The sequence below is a fragment of the Sceloporus undulatus genome, chromosome 3, assembly GCF_019175285.1.
Source record: "Sceloporus undulatus isolate JIND9_A2432 ecotype Alabama chromosome 3, SceUnd_v1.1, whole genome shotgun sequence".
Taxonomy (NCBI): Eukaryota; Metazoa; Chordata; class Lepidosauria; order Squamata; family Phrynosomatidae; genus Sceloporus; species Sceloporus undulatus.
The window spans coordinates 254,350,252-254,369,149 of record NC_056524.1 but is presented as its reverse complement, the minus strand read 5'-3'; the positions used below and the strand labels follow the sequence as shown (position 1 = coordinate 254,369,149).

At 40.5% G+C, this 18,898-nt stretch overlaps 1 protein-coding gene across 1 annotated transcript in view; it reads right to left on the bottom strand.

The window, feature by feature from the left end:
* The window catches only part of SEC62 (SEC62 homolog, preprotein translocation factor), a 36,388-nt gene extending 18,135 nt beyond the window's left edge, over positions 1-18,253 (bottom strand). The window contains exons 1-3 of the mRNA XM_042457525.1: positions 18,132-18,253; positions 4,713-4,821; positions 1,153-1,258 (exon numbers count right to left, since the gene is read on the bottom strand). Coding sequence (XP_042313459.1) covers positions 1,153-1,258; positions 4,713-4,821; positions 18,132-18,167 — 251 coding nt within the window. The 5' untranslated portion in view covers positions 18,168-18,253. The remainder of the gene's footprint in view (positions 1-1,152; positions 1,259-4,712; positions 4,822-18,131) is intronic.
* Between the last annotated feature and the right edge of the window lie 645 nt (positions 18,254-18,898).

Genomic DNA, 18,898 nt, shown 5'->3' with positions numbered 1-18,898 from the left:
TATGGTAAAACAGATCCATAACTATGCCTATGAGCAAGCACAGTACCAATTTTCATTCTATTTTAGCTGTGGCAGAGTCTCTAGAAAGATCATGGGGGGAAAAATCAACAAATAATACATTTAAACTTAGTTAACCCCAAGTGACTTCTTCCTGAAGTGCTATCAGTAACAATTAGACTGTTCAGCGTAAGAGCTATTTCTCCTAGTCTTATCAAGTACAAATATCTAATCTGCAACAGGAACAATATGCTGTGGCTGGAGCGTTGGCGTCAAATTGCAAATTTTGTAAACTGTTTGGACATAGGCAAAACTATACAATTTCAGGCCTGGGTCCTTAGAAATATACTTTAGGGGCAAAAACAAAGTTGGCCCAATGATTACTTCGAACATAACCTTAGCACAATACCTTATGATTTATCAGGCATAATACATTTAAAATACATTTAACATATCCTGTTTAAATAAAGTCCATATTCAAGATGCACACCTAAAGAAAGAACCAAATCATATGTAGCAATGATGGATAGCATCATGCAGATCACATCCACCCTCAAAGTCCCCATTCACCTGAACACAAGCAGTAATAGTTACACTATCAAGAGCCATGATAAAGAAAGGTCCTTGGCTGTGGGGATATGCCTCCTTATATTCAAATGAACACAAGAAGGAATACCCTTCAGATATTTCTGCTCAGCACAGGAAAGTTGGGGTTTAAGAGAATCAAACTTCCATGTGCAAGGATTGTGGGAGCACAGCCAGCATGTGAGGCCTCATACCTCTCGTTTCTCTACCCTGTTTAGGCATAATGACCAATCCACACAAGTCCTTCTGCAAATGGAAGAGCTTCTTCCATTCCTGAAAGAGCCTCAGATTCAGCAGAGACTTCTACCAGAGGAAAAGAGAAGGGGAAAATAGGTACTTCTTGGTGATTCCCTATTTCACCTTGCAGTCCCCTGCAAAGTTAATCCAAGAGGACCAAGAGGGATCCTCCAGAGCAAAATGGAAAGTGATGCGGGGGACTGAAGAATCAATGAAATCGCTGAAAACCATTCTACTTCCTCCAGTGACAATACTGTGAAAAGAAGTCTACTTAAGAGAAGTTTGGAAAGCGCCAACAAATTTAGCAATAACTTTTAAAGACTAAGCTCCTACCTGTTGCAATAATCAACTACAGATTCTCGAGTTGTAAACAGAGCTTCTTCTCCTTTCTTGGCTTTTGCCCACTTAGAATCCAAAAGGCAATCCACAGCTTTTGATGCTAAGGGAAAGGAAGGGGGAAATTAACAGTTCTCAGAAGGCTGCTAGACAGGAGAAATGTGATTGCTTTTGCATGATACCTGAAGCTAATGGAAATTTTGGTCCAGTAATCCACTACAATTGCCCCTTCAAGTTCACGGACATGAAATCCACAGACTCGAAAATCCATGGAGGGGCAATCGCCATTAACCTTAATGGGGCATGCACCCCACATGCACATGCCCCATTCAAGCCTATGGTGCTTGAATATGTGTGAGATTTGGAACTCACTGGGGGGGGGGGGAGATCCCCCGCGAGTTCCAAGGTGCGACTGTATTTCTTATTTATTGACATCTCAGGGAAACAACCTGAAATAGCATTGAAACCATTACTTGAGAACTCCCACAGTGTTGAAACACATTCTTTAAACATTTGGGGTATCAGTTCAAAATAAAAATTTGCATTTTAAAAAAACCATGAACAGCTTAAGTCATGGCACACTTAAATTTGGCCTAATACAGACAGATCAAAATAAAGCTGCTTCGGGTCTCTTTGGAGGTATGCTGTTTAAATGATGCATGCGTCTTAAGTCCGGAAGCTGCGCCAAAGCTGCGCTCCAGTGCTTAGGACTGGAGTGTGGCTTTGGTTCGACTTTCAGACTCTTAGGACCCATATATCATTAAAACAGCATACCTCCAAAGAGACCCGAAGCAGCTTTATTTGGGCCTGTCTGTATTGGGCCTTTGATTGCACAAAAATCTAATTATTCATCATTATTTAAACATTTTTGCTTGTCCAGGCTTCTGTCCAGTATTGCTTTGCATTCAAAGAATTGATGGCATGACAAATGTCTACTACAGTGCGCCCGCACCATATGCGGCCTTGAGCATATGCGCTCAAGCCGTGGGGCGCGCGCGGGGCGGCGCGTCCCATTCAATTGAATGGGTGTGCGCCTCTGTTGCGCCCTGCGCGCGCGCCGCCGCGCACAAGCTCCATTGTTTCCAATGGGGCTCGAGCATAGGCAGAATTCGCCTTATGCGGAGGGATCCGGAACGGATCCCCCGCGTAAGGAGAGGACGGACTGTACTGTAAAGTGGCAACCTGCTGTATCTGATTGTCAAAAGACAATGCCTGGTGGAGGAAATGCAGGAAAGACACTAAATGCCAGCCATTTTCTATTGTTATGAATGTTGTTCTCTTTTTTTCCTTCTAAGCTATGACCCAAAAACTAGATGTGCAGGGATGAGTGAGTGAGTGAGTTGGACAGACAGACCGGCTGGATATCAGGTGTTAATCTAATACAAATGTGAGGCTTGTGGAAACGAACATTTTGAAATTGCTTACAAAAGAGGATGGTAAGCCTAATTTGGATTCCTGGATAGACCATATTTATAGGATAATGTCCAGGTAAGATGTGCAATGATACATTTAAAACAAAGAATTTACATACATTCAATAAAAAGATTGCATGTACAGCGCTGTGTAAATTTACAGCGCTTCATAAATAAAGGTTAATAATAATAATAATAATAATGAAAAATCTCCCATGTTTCTGAACACCAGTATAACTCTTAAGAGTCAGCATCAAGTACTTGGAATTAACCCTGTGCATGGTTAGAAAAATAATCAGACTGCCTAAGAACCAAAATAAAAATTTAGACATTCAAATAAGTAGGGATTTTCCGGCTTTGAATATGTGCATATTCAAAACATTAACATAAGATGCCATCCCATGAATGGAGGTTTTACATCATAATTGTTCCAGAATGGTTTCCAGAAGTAGAAATGAAAAAAGGAAATTTTCCTCCCAGACAAATCTGATATTTGAGAACACGGCAGCACAACCCTGTATATATTAGCTCAAAAGTAAGTTCCATTATGTTCTACAGAGATTACTCCTTCATAACTGTGCTCCGAGAACAAAATTATTAAGTAGGAGAAAGCGGCTTATCTACCACCAAGAGCACTCTGTTAACTAGTGTTTTCAAAATCACAATTATCCATGAGAACAATGCAGGACTTTTTATTCACTGCAAGCTCAGAAATAAAGAAAAAGTGATAAAACCTGATGCTGAGACAATTAATGGCTCACGTTACTATACATCCTCCAATAGCAAATATACAACTTCAATAAGAGCAGCTCTTTGACCATGTCTGCTTGTAAACTGTGCCCACACTGATGAAATCACTCCCCTATGTCATTTTTAGTAGGCAGCATTATTGAAGAGCCCTGGGGCTTCTTAAAGACTAGCAAATGATAGCATGGGCTTCCACGGACTTATCCATCAAATGCCCAGATTAACACTTCATGCAAATGATGTAGTGGGATACAAGTCACAAGAGCTCATACTATATTAAATCTCTTAGTTTTCAGCATATTTACAGGATCCACTTCTTTTTTGCTGCAACAGGCTACCACTTTGATAACTGATATTATGGTAGTGATGAATTAAACAAATGAACACAGTGCTTCTGTGTTGATATCGTGGAATTGCTTAGATGCAACATCAATATCCAGTCTAGTTTTGCTCACTGAAGCAGATGCCAGCCACCTTAAAAAAAAAGGTGCTACTGCAGCCATCCTCTCCAATTCCTGTGGGCTCCACCCTGCCATGTATGTTAAGTATGAGGCTAACAGACACTGACATAGAAGATGATGATGGTATGGAGGGGAAATGTCTTTGTCTGTTCTAATATGGGAAGGTAGTGAGAACAGAAGAAATCTACTCTGCACAAAGTAGCACAACTTACCATGCTTTCCCTTTGTTGCTAGTGGCCATACAATGTCATTCCTGTTCCCCCTGCTCACCTCAAGTAGCAGAGGCAATGCTCCTTTGGGTGAATGGAAACTGACAGAAGCTGGAGGCCAGCAATACAGAAAGGGGGGGGGGGAACCCCTCCTAAGCTGTAATGCTCTCAGAACAGGTCATCAAGCAAGACACTAGTTCAAGATGTTGCAGTGATGCCCAAAGTGGCACAGATGATGAGATTCCTCTTTTATAATTCCCACTCACCAGTGCCTCATAAATCTAGAAAGCAGACACACAGAAGGCACCTGGGCCAAGGCTTTTTCAAACTTAGGACCATCCCTGATGTTGCCCAAAGAACTTCAAAATTCACATTTAACTAAACTACAAAATGCAAATTTCACACAAAGATAATACTGTCATAGAGAACCAATTAAGGGAGCTGTTTGTCTTATTACAAGAATATTTCTTGTGTGTGTGTGTTTTATTGTTGTCATCCATAAAACTTTCTGAATTTGTATTAAAATAAACATCATATATAGTACAAAGTGGGAAATAGATATTATAAAGATTTAGCAGGGCTGCAGGTTTTTAAACCACACACTCACTCTCCAACTATCTTCCATCGAAAGACAAAGATAAATTTGTGATTCACTATTATTTACTCCCTAAATGTTAGAACTTCCAGCAGTTATGTTGCCTTATTATTGGAAGAAAACATAAATTTACCAATGAAATAATCAACTCTGTGACCCATCATGTTGGTAGACTTGGTTGGACAGTTGAACCGCAGGTATTTAGCAACAGCCTTTTCTTCTTTGAATGGCTCACCCACCTCCTGTAAGAGAAATACAGAGCAAATGAAAATTGTATTTTAAGCAGGGAGGCTGAGAAATCCATTCTAACAGTGTCCATTATGCATGGAAATAGACTTCTCTGGAGATAACCCACTGTCACAGGATCAATTAACACATGTACTTTCATTATTAGATGGCTTCAACAGGTGGTGAACTGTATGTCTGAGTAGGCCATCAGAGATCAAACACCACAGAGCATCTCCCATCACCTCAGATGTATTACCTTAATCAATCTTTTTATTATGGAATTAACACTCAAATCACAAACTTAATAAAGCCTTTCAAAAGTTCCAACTCTATGATTCTATGATTCATTGTCATTATGTGTCTTCAAGTCATTTCCAACTTATGCCAACCCTAAGGTGACCTTATGACAGGGTTTTCTTGGCAAAATTTGTTCAGAGGGCGTTTGCCCTTGCCTTCCTCTGAGTGACTTGACCAAGGTCACCCAGTAGGCCTCCATGGCAGAGTCTCCAGAATTGTAGTCCAATGTTCAAACCACTATATCACACTGGCTCTCTTCAAAAGCATGGGCAATACTAAAACAATGCTAAAACAGAAACAAAAAACTAAAAGAATTGAAATTTCTGAAACAATATTATTGTGCTGGATTGTAAATATATCTTCATAAGAGGTTTCTTCTGATGTGCATATTTCAATGCAAGCTGAAATATTTTTACACTGGAAGAGTGGGGGCTCACATGGATTCTTGGCAATGATACACTAAGACAGCAGCTGTTTAGTTGAAAACAGATAGAATATACCTCCACTTTTTGTTAGTACCTGTATGGGAGAATATCCTAATGAAGCTGGTTCACTGAATGTAAAATCTTTAAATTTCAGACACACAATTTATTTTTTGATCTGGTGAAAGCAAAGGGTGGAAATATGACTTTGCTAGTATAGATGAAACTGTACTTCCTTGAAGAAAAAGATGCAAGGCCTGGTCACGATCCTTACATTCTGCTGCTGTTGGATTCTCTGGAAATAGCAGTAACTATAGGGGAACCTTCTAGTAGGTGAGCCTAGGGATTGTTCTTGAAAGAAAAGGATTTGACCTCAATCAACTCTTTGGCTTACTGCAATGTGTTCTATTCAATAGCAATAACAAGTACATTTCTGTAACATTTACCAGTGCACTTAAGCACACCCTAAATGGTTTACAATGTGTAAGCTAATTGCCTCCAACAAGCTGGGTACTCATTTTAGCGACCTGAGAAGGATGCCAGGCTGAGTCGAGCCTGAGCCCTTGGTTCGTCACAACCTCATGGTTTGTAAGTGAGTGGCTGCAGTACAGGCATTTAACCACTCCACCACCAGGCCTCTATCAGGCCTGATTGAAAAGTCTAGATATTGCATATAGTTTAAAGCGGAGCAGCTTGTCTCTTGTCATGGTCAAGTTAGAAACAGGGTGTCCATGTACACTCTTACACAGGGCAGTCCTCTACTTGAAGACCTGTCCAGTGCAAGTCCCATCAAAAGACAAAGAACCTTGACAGGAGAAAACAGTGCCCTTGAATTTGCCCTTTAGGAGTTAGCAAATCAACAGCAGACAAAGCAGGCACACAGGTCTTCCAATCAAACTGTGCCCTATAGTGAGACATACTGTGCTTCAGTTTATAACAATTATTTCTAAATTTGCTTCTGCATATACAAATTAGCATACATAAATTTTGTCTTCTTTTTGTCTTGTTTTTTTACTGCTGCATTTCCTATTTTTCTGGCAATACATTAAGTTGCCACATCAGTTACAAAATGTCTATTTCTCCTGCTACAGCTCAAATGCACAAGTTCTTTGCTTTGTCCTGTTCCCAGATCCATGATGGAATGTTTGTTCTATATCCCCTCCTTTGAGGCCAAAATGGGGAAACTACAGCGCTGAGCTTCTCTGTGGCAGAATTTACACTACATAGTACTATGTCTTCTCGTTGTTGTTACCCAATCCTCAGCAGCTCTATTCAGGTCCTGCAAACACATGCTCATGTCTTCCATGACTGAGTCTATCTGTCTAGAGTGCAGTCTTCCTCTTAGCCTATTGCCCTCCACCTTACCAAGTATTATTATCTTTGTAATGAGTTCTGTCGTCTCATTATATGGCCAACGTACTATGTCTATTGGGGCTTATTTGGACCCTTAGAATGTTGTTTAGTGAGAAGCAAAACACCAGCTATTTCAAAATGTTTTGCTGTCAACTAATGAGGTTTGAGCTACTATTGGTTTTAATCTGTTTATGAATTCTTTACTTGGCATGCTGTCTGATTTTCAATGATCAGCTTTTCTATTGATGACTATGATTTTAGACTAATTTTAGACCTTTATATTTGGTTACTAAATTTTGGGATGCTAGATTTTGCCAGAATTGTAGTTTATAAAAAATGTGAAATGACTGGGAGGAAAAGAAAGGCTGAGACAATCTTAAAATAATGGTTTGGGCTAGTTTTTTCCTTATGGTATTTGACACAGAAGTAATCTTTAAAAAAATATTTTATAAAAATGGCTTAGGAAGATGTTTTTAAACAGTGACAAGCTAAGGAACATGTAAAATTATAGTAATAGGTAACCCCTACTTCAACAAGCTATTAACATGGCAGGGAATATTTTTCATGTTTTATGAAAGAAAATGTTAAGCTGGTGAAGCAAGTTTACTTATGGCACAGTGGGTTTTTATGTCTCTTTGCAAACTGGTAGCAAAGTGCAGAAGCAGATCTGCAAATAATACTGACTAGTCAAATAGCCACAGTTCAGGACATTATTGCTTTCTATTCAGCATTGAGAATAAGGTTTGTTTTAAAAGTAGTTAGCTAGCAAAGAGCACAGCGCAAGAGAATTCAGGAAGGGCCATGGGGATTTTGAAAAATATGCACAGAATCTGAAAAGCAGTGGAACAACCTTAATTCATAAACTATTTTTAACACCATGATTCTATTGTTAGTATATGATTAAGCGGGCTCAACCAATACAGTGGTGCCTCGGGTTACGAAATTAATTCGTAACGCGGCCGCTTTCGTAACCCGAAAAGCCTTCGTAAGCCGAATTGCCATAGGCGCTAATGGGGAAAAGCCGCGATTCCGTGCGAAAAAGCCGAAAAAAGCACCAAAAGTTTTTTCGTAACCCGAAAAAACATTCGTAACCCGAAACAATAATTCCCTATGGGATTTTTTCGTATCCCGAAAATTTCGTAACCTGGGTATTTCGTATCCCGAGGTACCACTGTATGGTCCAAAACACACTACATAAATAATCCAGTTTGAGACTGCTTTAACTGTCCTGGATGAATGCTCAGGAATTCTGGAAACTGTAGTTTTGTGAGACATTTAGCCTTCTCTGCCAGAGAGCTCTGGTGCCACAATAAACTACAATTCCCAGGATTCCCCAGCCCTGAGCCAGGGTAGTTAAAGCAGTCTCAAACTTGATTATGTCTGCAGTATGTTTTGGACCTATGTTTAGTATTTGAATGGAATGCCACTCATGGCACATGATAGCAAAAAATATCTTGGTTAATAAAGAAAACGTTAGGCTACAGAGAGGTTGGGGTTAAAAAAATGATTGGGCAGTGAGGGTAAATAGCCAAAGAGTGCCAAACAAGGAACTAATGAGCCCCCTCAGCCTTGAAATCTTCCAAGAAAAATGTAAATCTCATACAAATAGAAGATTACAATGAGAGAAATTAAAGGTATCAGGAAGCCATCACTCCTAATCCTAAACAAAGTGACCAGAGGTTCTACAGAAATGCACAGGATGTACTTCCAAATAAACACAATGCACTTATTATTATGGAAACAGCACTAGCAAATCTACATGGCATCTTAACAATAAATTTTTAAAAGGGGCAGATTCTGGGCCAAAAGTTTATTATCTAAATTTCAACAGAAAGATGGATGGAGGAAAGAAAAGCGAAGCATTCATTCCAGGGAAAGAATGGGCACATATTTAGTCAATCAGACTTACACCTAGTGCTCACTGGAGTAATAAACCTGAGCCTCAAGTATAAAACTTCACTGGGAACTCCCTTGTCTGAATACTACTCCATACAAAACAATCTGAAACATCCCATCAGCTTAGAAAACTAGAATCAGTTTAGGCTAAACAAAAATACAAAAAAGGGCTACAGTTATACTTTTATCCCTCCTTTTGTATGGACCAGCATGCCACCATGTGAACCTTCACTATACAGTAGACGTAAATAGATTTACCACCTCAGCAAGAATCAGCCCTTAGTTTCAGTAAAGAGCAGTCAAATTATATTAGATTTAGTTACAGTAAAACTAAAATACAAAAGTAATGCCCAATAGTATATTCAATGTGAAAAGCAAAGTATCATGAAATAGGAACATGTATGAACCAGACTCCTACCACACTACTACAATAAAAATGACAGCTTGTAAAATAAAGAAATAGGCTTGTGTGTCTTTAGAAAATTTGCAGGACCTAAGCAGTGCAGTGGAAGATAAGGAGGCCTTAGAGCTGTCTCATTCATGGGATCATCATGGGTCGGGGACCGAATCAAGGGCAGTTAACAACAACATTTTGTACTTTAACAATTAAGATAAATAGAAGTCACAAGAATAAAGTCATGAACACTCATCTCAAATGTAATCTGCAATGAAAATACCTAACTGTAAGGACTGAAGATCTATCATGACAGTAAGGATAAAATTAAGCTCCAATGTTGCATCTTGATGACACTCCCACAGCAGTGTTGAATCAAGAATTATAGGATGCACTTCCTACTATAGGCACTTATAATAAATACATACGTACATAAATAATATTTGGAACTACAGTACCATCTCTGCTTTGATGTGACAGCAGCAATGCCATTTGAAATGACACCTGCCGATATTGTCCAAACAAGTTCCATATGATTTAAAGGCAAGCTAAGCAATGCTCCAGTTGAGTACAAACATTATTTCAAAATTATCCAAAATAAAATTCACATAAAGGTCCATTTAAGAAGGCAAACCTTTCCATTCCCCACTCATGCCAATTACTAACCAGTTCATTTCCACACAGATCAGGAGGAAGCTGCGGACAGAATAGGGGCATATCTTCTGGACTCCCATCTTCAGATTCCCACATGAAGCCTTTGTGCAGAAATAAACCAGCAGAAGAAAATGAACACCTCCCAGTATTTAACTATTACACCTAGCAGAGAGGGTAAGTGTGCTCTTAATACTGTAGAACAGACAATGTCAGAAGCTCATACAAATGAGTGGAATACAGTACTTTCCTTTTTTTTTCAGTGTGAGGCAGTGCTAGTAAGGAAGTAATGTTATGCAAATCAGGAAGCAGTGTTGTCACATCTTAAATTTCTTACATATTCACCTTGGTATTTTAACATACTTTTTTTTGCTACAGGCTGTTGAGGAATGGTGCAACATGAGTAGAAAAGGAAGACCACCATTATTTCTATCATGCTTAACCATAGAAGCCTTTAAGAATTAAAATACCTTTGCAGGAGGAACTTCCTGATAGTAAGAGCTGTTCGACACTGGAACACACTCCCTTGGAATGTGGTGAAGTCTTTTTCTTTGGAGGTCTTTAAACAGAGGCTGGATGGCCATCTGTCAGGGATGCTTTGATTGTGAGTTCCTGCATGACAGGGAGTTGGACTGGATGGGCCTTGCGGTCTCTTCCAGCTCTATGATTCTACGCTTTTGCAGTCTTTGAAAGACGGTGTTTATAAGAGAAGAGCATAGCAACTTGTATACAGACTGTCAAATTAAAAATGTAGAATCATCAGTATATTCTAGGTGCATATAAATTAAAGCATTTTCACTAAAATATCAAATATTCCTTATTGTTAGCAACTCACCAGAAAAATTTCTATTCTTTTCAGACATTCATAAATAGCAAAAATTAAGAATAAACAGTCAGAGATCGACAGAGAGAAAGCAAAAGTTTTGAGAAGGAATCCAAAACTGCTGACTGATGCTGTAATCTCAGAATTATTAAGCAACACGCTAAAGCATACTAAGGCCAATCATTCAGAGATCAAAACATTCAGCAAACTATGAACTCTACCCATCTGTGCACAGTGAAGACAAATACTATACTATATTTCTGAAAAAATCATTTGACAATCTTTACAACAATATTACATCCTAGTTAAGTGCTTAAACCATCCTTTCCCTATCTAGTGCTCTCCAGAGCTGTTGGAATACAACTGTCTCCTGCACAGAAAATAACCATTGTCCACACCATTAAGGGATCTATAGTCGAACAGAAAAGCACCAAATTAATGAAGGATGGCTGAACCCAAAATAAAGCAACAGAGACAATATGCAGTATACAAGACTTCTCACTTCAAATTACATGATTATGGGGGTAGTTCTGAACATGCAATAGGAATGAATGCAAGGACTCATACTGCTTCTCCAAAGTCCTTGTCTGCATAAGAATCATAGAATTGGAAGAGACCACAAGGGCATCCAGTCCAACCCGTACCATGCAAGAACTCACAATCAAAGCACTCCCGACAGATGGCCATGCAGCCTTTGTTTAAACACCTTCAAAGGAGAAGACTCCACTACTCTCTCAGGGAGTGTGTTCCACTGTCAAACAGTTCTTATTGTCACCAAGTTCCTCCTAATGTTCAGGTGGAATCTCTTTTCCTGTAGCTTGCACCCATTTTTTCATGTCCTGGACTCTGGAGCAGCAGAAAAGAAGTTTACTCCGTCCTCAATGTGAAACACCAACCAATTCCTAAACAGGGCTATCATATCACCCCTTAATTGTCTCTTCTACAGGCTAAATATACCCAGCTTCCTAAGTCTCTCCTCATAAGGCATGCTTTCTAGACCCTTCATCGTTTTGGTTGCCCTCCTCTGGACACGATCCACAGCTCCTTTGTATCTGTGTTCCTTCTCATTGGTGCTCTCTCTAATACCAGGAGTTTCTGTACCAAAGTGAGTTGATATCACAGAATCATAGAGTTGAAGACCACAAGAGCCATCCAATCCAACCCCCTGTCATGCAGGAAATACAAGCCAAGTTGTCCTTTTAATACAGAAATTAAGACCCACCTGCAGACTTTCAAAAATCTGAAGTTCCTCACAAATTCTGTGTAATTTTCTCTTATGAGTCTGCTGAAGGTTTAAATTGGAATATAACTCGTAATTTTAGTTCCTGTCTGACAGTTTGTCAGAACTTAATTAATCTTAAAAACTGTTCTGACTTTTAAAACCTGATAACCCCTCAAGCACTCATGCCAGGACAAACACAGTAAATCCCAAATCTATCTGACATAAAAAAAGGTAAATAACTTTTAAAAAATACCACTGTATAGGTTTGCAGAGAATTTTGTGATGTGGAGGATTTTGTGCTATTCGTGTATCATTGGAGTAGCCCTAATTGCTGTCATAGAATGGTTATTGATTAGGGGCAAAGCCTTGCACATTCAGGAAGTAATTTTAAAAACAGTAAATGGGTTTCTATGGTTTCTTTCATGCTGATGGATTTTGAATGGTATCTCTGATGTATAAATATATCTGTCTGCACTTTTGACACATTGGTAGCCCTGCACTATTCCACCAAAGGAAACATATAAGAGAAAAAACACTGCTGATTTTTCTGGTGATTCTTCATACCTGTTAGATGGGAGTTTCTAATTAAGTGACTGAGTATTACATATGCCTGAGGGACTGATGGGAAGGGAGGAAGCAATAGAAAATATTATTACTGTAATCTCAAAACAATTAAATATGATTACTTTATCCCAACATAGAGAAGTAAGTTGGGAACTGGAAGCTGATATTTCTAGAAACTGCTTCATTTCAACATGTTTTTGACTGTGAAGGGAAGTATGTCAATCTGTTTAGTGTCTTTTTTGTGTGTGATTAGATATACTGAGCCATCTTTCAGCATATTAAATATCAGTTTCTACATACAGGTATGTTAAAGCCAGAAACAAGTTGTAAAAAGCAGAAGACTTAATAGTGGTTTCTGACTACTCTGTATTTTGTAGGAACCTTGAGTCCTGCAGATCTCCAGATCATTCAGAATAATGGCTTGCCACTAATTTATACCCAGTTTCACACACAGAAAGTTTGCAGATTACTTAATATAGTTTATAATTATGTGAATATGCCTGATCTTGAAGAACAGGCTGTACTCAGAGAGTTCATTCCCTAAAAGATAAAAGTAGCATGAGGATCCTCAGATCTGCACTGATATTACTACCTGTACAGAGCCAATATTTATGCAAGTACAGCAACCTGAAGCAGAAACTAGGAAAAAACAACAACAATGATGACATTACCATCTCACCTATTTATTCATTGGCATAATTATTGCAGCCATATATTTATGTTCCCTACATAGTGCAAATCTATCCTTCCACTGATCGAACTACTACCCCTGTGCCCTCTGTGTCGTCAGAAAACTGACTCCTGGACTTTCAGGAAAATTTACTCCTGAGGGATTTTTCATTCTTCCAAAGCCAGAATCAGAATCTTGAATAAAAAGCTGTATTCTGGGGATGCACTCCATGAAAAATTTAAGTAGCATGAGGATCCTCAGATCTCCACTGTACAAATCCAAACTTTATGCAAGTACAGTAGCCTGAAACAGGAACAACAAAAAGGGAGTGATGATAGGACACCTGTATTGAAAGACCTCCATTGGCTGCCCATTCGCTTCCGAGCGCAATACAAGGTGTTGGTTATTACCTATAAAGCCCTAAATGGCTTGTGGAGGACCGCCTCTCCCATACAATCCGCCCGCACTCTCAGGTCGGGTGGGAAAATCTCTTGTCTATTCCAAGTTGCACATTAGCAACACAGAGGGCATTTTCAATCTCAGCCCCCAGATTATGGAATACGCTGCCCGACGAGCTCCGCACAGCCTCATCCCTTGATGGATTTAAGAGGATGCTAAAAACTTTCCTTTTCCGTCAAGCTTTCCCCCCTATGAGTTGATGTTTTATTATGTGTTTTTAGATTGTTATTTGATGTTTTAATGCTGTTTTTGCCATTTTTATACTGTTTTTAACGTGTACACCGCTATGATCTTGAAAAAGGAATAGCGGTATATAAGAATAAAGTATTATTATTATTATTATTATTATTATTATTATTATTATTATTATTATTATTATTATTATTTATGACCATCTCTCCTGTGGCCAGATTTCCCCCTCAAACTACAGCGCAAAATTACTGCTCATGCTGAAATCAAAAATGAATGTCAAGTCCCTGGCTCCCCTCACAAACCTTTTCAGAAGCAGCCACCACTGTGTTCATCCATAGGGATATCTGTACCAGGGTCAGTTCATATGATCTTTCAAACAATGACTTGGAGCATTATGGATAGTGTGCTTCCTCACCTGTCTTGTTTTAATGCTTTCTTTCCTATTGCTGCTAGCTTATAGATTGCTATAATGCACAAATCAGAAAACATTATTGAGCTCCATACCATTTAAAAAAATAGTTTCAAACAAGGGCAATTAGTTTTTTTGTTTTTTTCCGGCTATGTGGCTGTGTTCTGGAAGAGCTTATTCCTGACATTTCGCCAGCATTTGTGGCTGGGATCTTCAAAGAATGGGCAATTAGCATTTGCCAATTATTGCTCCTCAGCAAACTATATCTAGTACTAATCTGATAGGTGGAAGGTAAGTGCCACAAAGAAAGGAGGAACATAACATGTGGTGCTGGCAGCTCATTCACAATTCTCTGAATCATCATTTGTGGGCACACATGCCATCACCCAGCACAGAGTTTGCCAGAGTTTGTAACTAGAAAGCCAGAGGGACGTGGCACTTTGCAATAAATAAGTGGGTTTTGGGTTGCAGTTTGGGCACTCGGACTCTAAAACGTTCACCATCACTGGTTCAGTCAGATATAATAAGAGCAGGCAAGTTGGCAGAGAATGTTTCAGAATACATTTCCCACTTTCTCACTGGCATCATATATTCATGATGTATATATTCATATATATACGTATATATACGAATATATATATTCATCATGTATATAGGGGAGAGAGGCAGGCAAGCTCCAACTGCCTGCCTGAAAGAAGAAAAAGCCCTCCTTCCGACCACCATCTTGAGGGGGAGAGGGGCCTGTTATGTGTTTGTTTGTTTTTTTATTTTGTATTGTACTTCCTGTTGTATACCGCTTTGATCTAATTTGGAAAAGCGGTATATAAATAAACATTATTATTATTATTATTATTATTATTATTATTATTATTATACTACAGGGAGCCAACGTGGTGTAGCGGTTTGAGCATTGGACTATGACTCTGGAGAACTGGATTTGAATCCCTGCTCAGTCATGGAAACCCACTGGGCAACTCACACTCTCTCAGCCTCAGAGGAAGAGAAAAGCAATCCCACTCCGAAGAAATCTTACAAAGAAAGCCCCATGAAAGGTTGGCCTTAAGATCACCATATGTTGGAAACGACTTGAAGGCACACGACAATGTTCACACTACATACATATAGCTAAATCCAACAGTCGACTCGAGGGACTGCCCCCAAGCCCTCTGCATTGCTGGAGAACTGGCTTCTGAACAATTTCTCCTCCCTCCAGAGACGGTTTGGTGAACAGAGAGAAGGCTACACCAGGGAGAGGGGAATGATATCCATCCACGCTCCATCTGATTCCACCATTCTGTAAGTGAATACCCACTGTTCAATAACAATATTATCAATGGTTTAACTGCATTTTAATGTTCACTTTTTGATATAGATTTATTAATTTTTTAAAATTGTAAGCCATCTTGAGTCCCAATTTTGGAAGAAAAACAGGATAAAAATAAATGTAATAGCAATAGTAATAACTGTTATTGTACCCTGACATGGACATAACAGGCCAGAATTTCTAATTACTAGTGTTAGAAATCTAGCACTGTGACCACACAGAGAGATACAAAATACAGAATAGAGAACAGTAGGCTGTATAGTATTAGCTTTAAAACTAGAAAATGTCCTTTTCTTCCCTCTCATGAGAAAAAAGCAAAAATAATTACTGCAGTTGACTGCAGAAAAAGTGACTCATTCGTGTATTGTCACTACATCTGGAATATCCAAGAAGCAACCCTCTCCAAGAGGTTGTGAAGCTGTATATGAACGCAAAGATGACACAGGAGCTGTGAATGCATATGATAGTACATGTGGACAAGTGTGCTAAGATTAGCAGAACTGGGAATGGGTGATAAACTGTTATTGTAAAGCAACAGGCTGGCATTTACTAATGCGCAACAGGCAAGGTCCACAAAACAAAGAGGTAAAGGAACAGCAGGCTATCATATTCACCACCAATTAGGAAATTCCCAGAGTTACTGAATGTAAGTGCTACAGGAATGCATATGACATCTGCATTTCAAGTGTACAAGAAGGAGGCAGGACAGTTTGGGGGGGGGGCAGGGTGTGTTTCCCTTTGGGTTTTGTGGAAACACCTAGCAAAATTAAGTGTTGTGCGGGAGAAATTCATGTCACAGCATGACACAACAAGGGGGATATGAATGAAAGGGTAGAGAAGTGGGGGAAGGTGAAAACATATGTCACGGCAGGAGACAGATGTTGTGCTGGAAGGCAACACCTTTCGGCTGAGCCCATGAAATATCTCCCATTCGAAAGTAATTGGGATTCAGATTTCCCACCAAGAGGATGGGAACGGAGGCTTCTGTGTGGCATGGGCAAAAGCACCTGGAAGGTGCAAATTGTAAGATGGGGAACACTCTTTGCGAGGGTGGGAGGGTGCGTAGAGCGATGCACAAAATGCATCCCAACCCATGTACAAAGCGAGCCATGCAAGATGATGTCTTGACACGGATTTATGCTCTATGGTCCAAAACACACTGTAGAAATAATCCAGTTTGAGACTGCTTTAACTGCTCTGGCTCAGTGCTAGGGAATCCTGGGAATTGTAGCTTGTTGTGGTACCAAAGCTCTCTGAGAGAGAAGGCTAAATGTCTCACAAAACTACAAGCATTGAGCCAGGGCAGGAAAAACTGCCTCAAATTGGATGATTTCTGTAGTGTATTTCAGACCCTTATCTTCAGTTTCCTTGATTCTCTCTAATGACTACTACTTTGTTTAATTCTGCATTGTGTGTGTTTTCAAAATTGTAGTTTAGTATTTGATATTATTATAGTTAGAATAGTTTTAATTGTAACACAGAATAGTTTTGATCTATAATACATCCACACTGCAGAAATAATCCAGTTTGACACCACTTTAATTGCCATGGCTGAATGCTAGAGAATTTTGGGAACTGTAGTTTCATGAGGCATTTAACCTTCTCTGTCAGAGAGCCACAACAAACTACAATTCCCAGAATTCCACAGTACTGAGCCATGGCCATTAAAGCAGCATCAAACTGGATTTTTTTTCTGCAGTGAGGATGCAGCCCAGATTCCATATCCAGAACTCGGCTAATTTATTAATTTCTTGACTCCAACTCCCAGAATCCCCTGCCAGCACATCCACTGACCATGAACCCGGAGGTTTCTGGGAGCTGTAGTCAAGAAGGCAAGGTTTTCAGTGTGGATACAACCCCTTGGGGTGGAGTTGTGAGGAGAAACCCAGGCTGAAGGGTTGATGGCGGATGGACTCTGAGATGCTCTATCCACACTGCAGAAAGTAATCCAGTTTGACACCGCTTTAATAGCCATGGGTCAATACTGTGGAATTCTTGGAATCGTAGTTTGTTGTGGCAGCAGAGCTCTCTGACAGAGAGGGCTAAATGTCCTGCTCAGTGCTAGGGAATCCTGGGAAATGGAGTTTGTTGTGGCAGCAGAGCTCTGTCCCACAAAATTACAGTTCCCAGAATGGCATAGCATTGAGCCAGGGGCAGTTGAAGCCATCTCAAACCACAATTCCCAGGATTCCCTAGTCTCCAACTGGGTTCAATTCCTGCAGTGTGCTTTGGACCAGTCCCTGCCTCACCTTCCCAGGATCTCCAAGTGGCTCATTTCTGCCGCGTATCTCGGGACCAAGGCCTCCCAGGCTCCCCTGGCCCTGACCGCCTTTTGGACCACAGTCTTCCCAGGATTCCCTAGCACTGAGCCTGGGCAGCTAAAGCGACGTGGAAGTGGATCTCCTCGGAGAGGCGGGGCATCCATCAATCAATCAATATTATTATTATGATTACTATTACTATTATTATTTCTGCAGCCTGAGGAAGAGGAAGAGGCGGTTGAAAGGGGGGTAAGAGGGGGGTCGAGAAGGGAAATGGAGGAGGAGGAGAGAGTAGGAATAAGGGCGCTGAGGAAAAAGGGAAGCTGTGGGCCAGAGGAAGATGGAGGACAAGGAAGGAGGGAGAGAGGAGAGAGGGACGCTTGGTACCTGAACCCGCTTCCTGTGTCTCCTCCGCTCCGCCATGTTGTCCCCGTCTGGTCTCTCTCTCTCTCTCTCTCTGTGACGTCAGAGGGAAGGGGGCGTGGCCACGGTGCTCGCTCGGCTCTCTCTAGCGCGTGCGCGCTCTCGCTCTCGTTCGCTTCTGCGCGTGCGCTTCGAGAGGGAGAGGGGGCGAGGAGGAGTGGCACGAGCCTGGCGCGGCGGCAGTTATGTAACCGACCGTCGCCGCCAGGGGGAGAGCGCGCGCGCGCCTCGTTCTCTCGCTCGCTCGCTCGCGAGGAAGGAATGTTAAATGTTTGTGTGTCAGTTAGAAGAAGAACACAGGGAAAGCAGGGAGGGGGAGGCGAGAGGAGGATGGAACGTTGAGAGACACAGCTCTCTCTCTCTCTCTCTCTCTCTCTCTCCCCTCCTTCTCCTCATGTTCCTTTTCCCCCGCCTTTTTCCCCCCTCACGCAGACAACAGCAGTCAAGGGAGGGTGATACCCTCCCTAATAATAAACAAACAAACAAAGTAATAAACAGCCTTGCAATTTGTTTGTGCCTCCAGGATACAGAATTATATTACAAAGCCTGACCTACTACTGTCCATTGCTTACTGGATAATTCCTCTGGCAATAAGAGGAAGATGATGATTAATAATAATAATAATAATAATAAATATTATTAGGGGTTTTTGTGGGTTTTTCAGGCTATGTGTCCACATTCCACAAGGGTTTGTTCCTGATGTTTCGCCAGCATCTGCGGTTGACATTTTC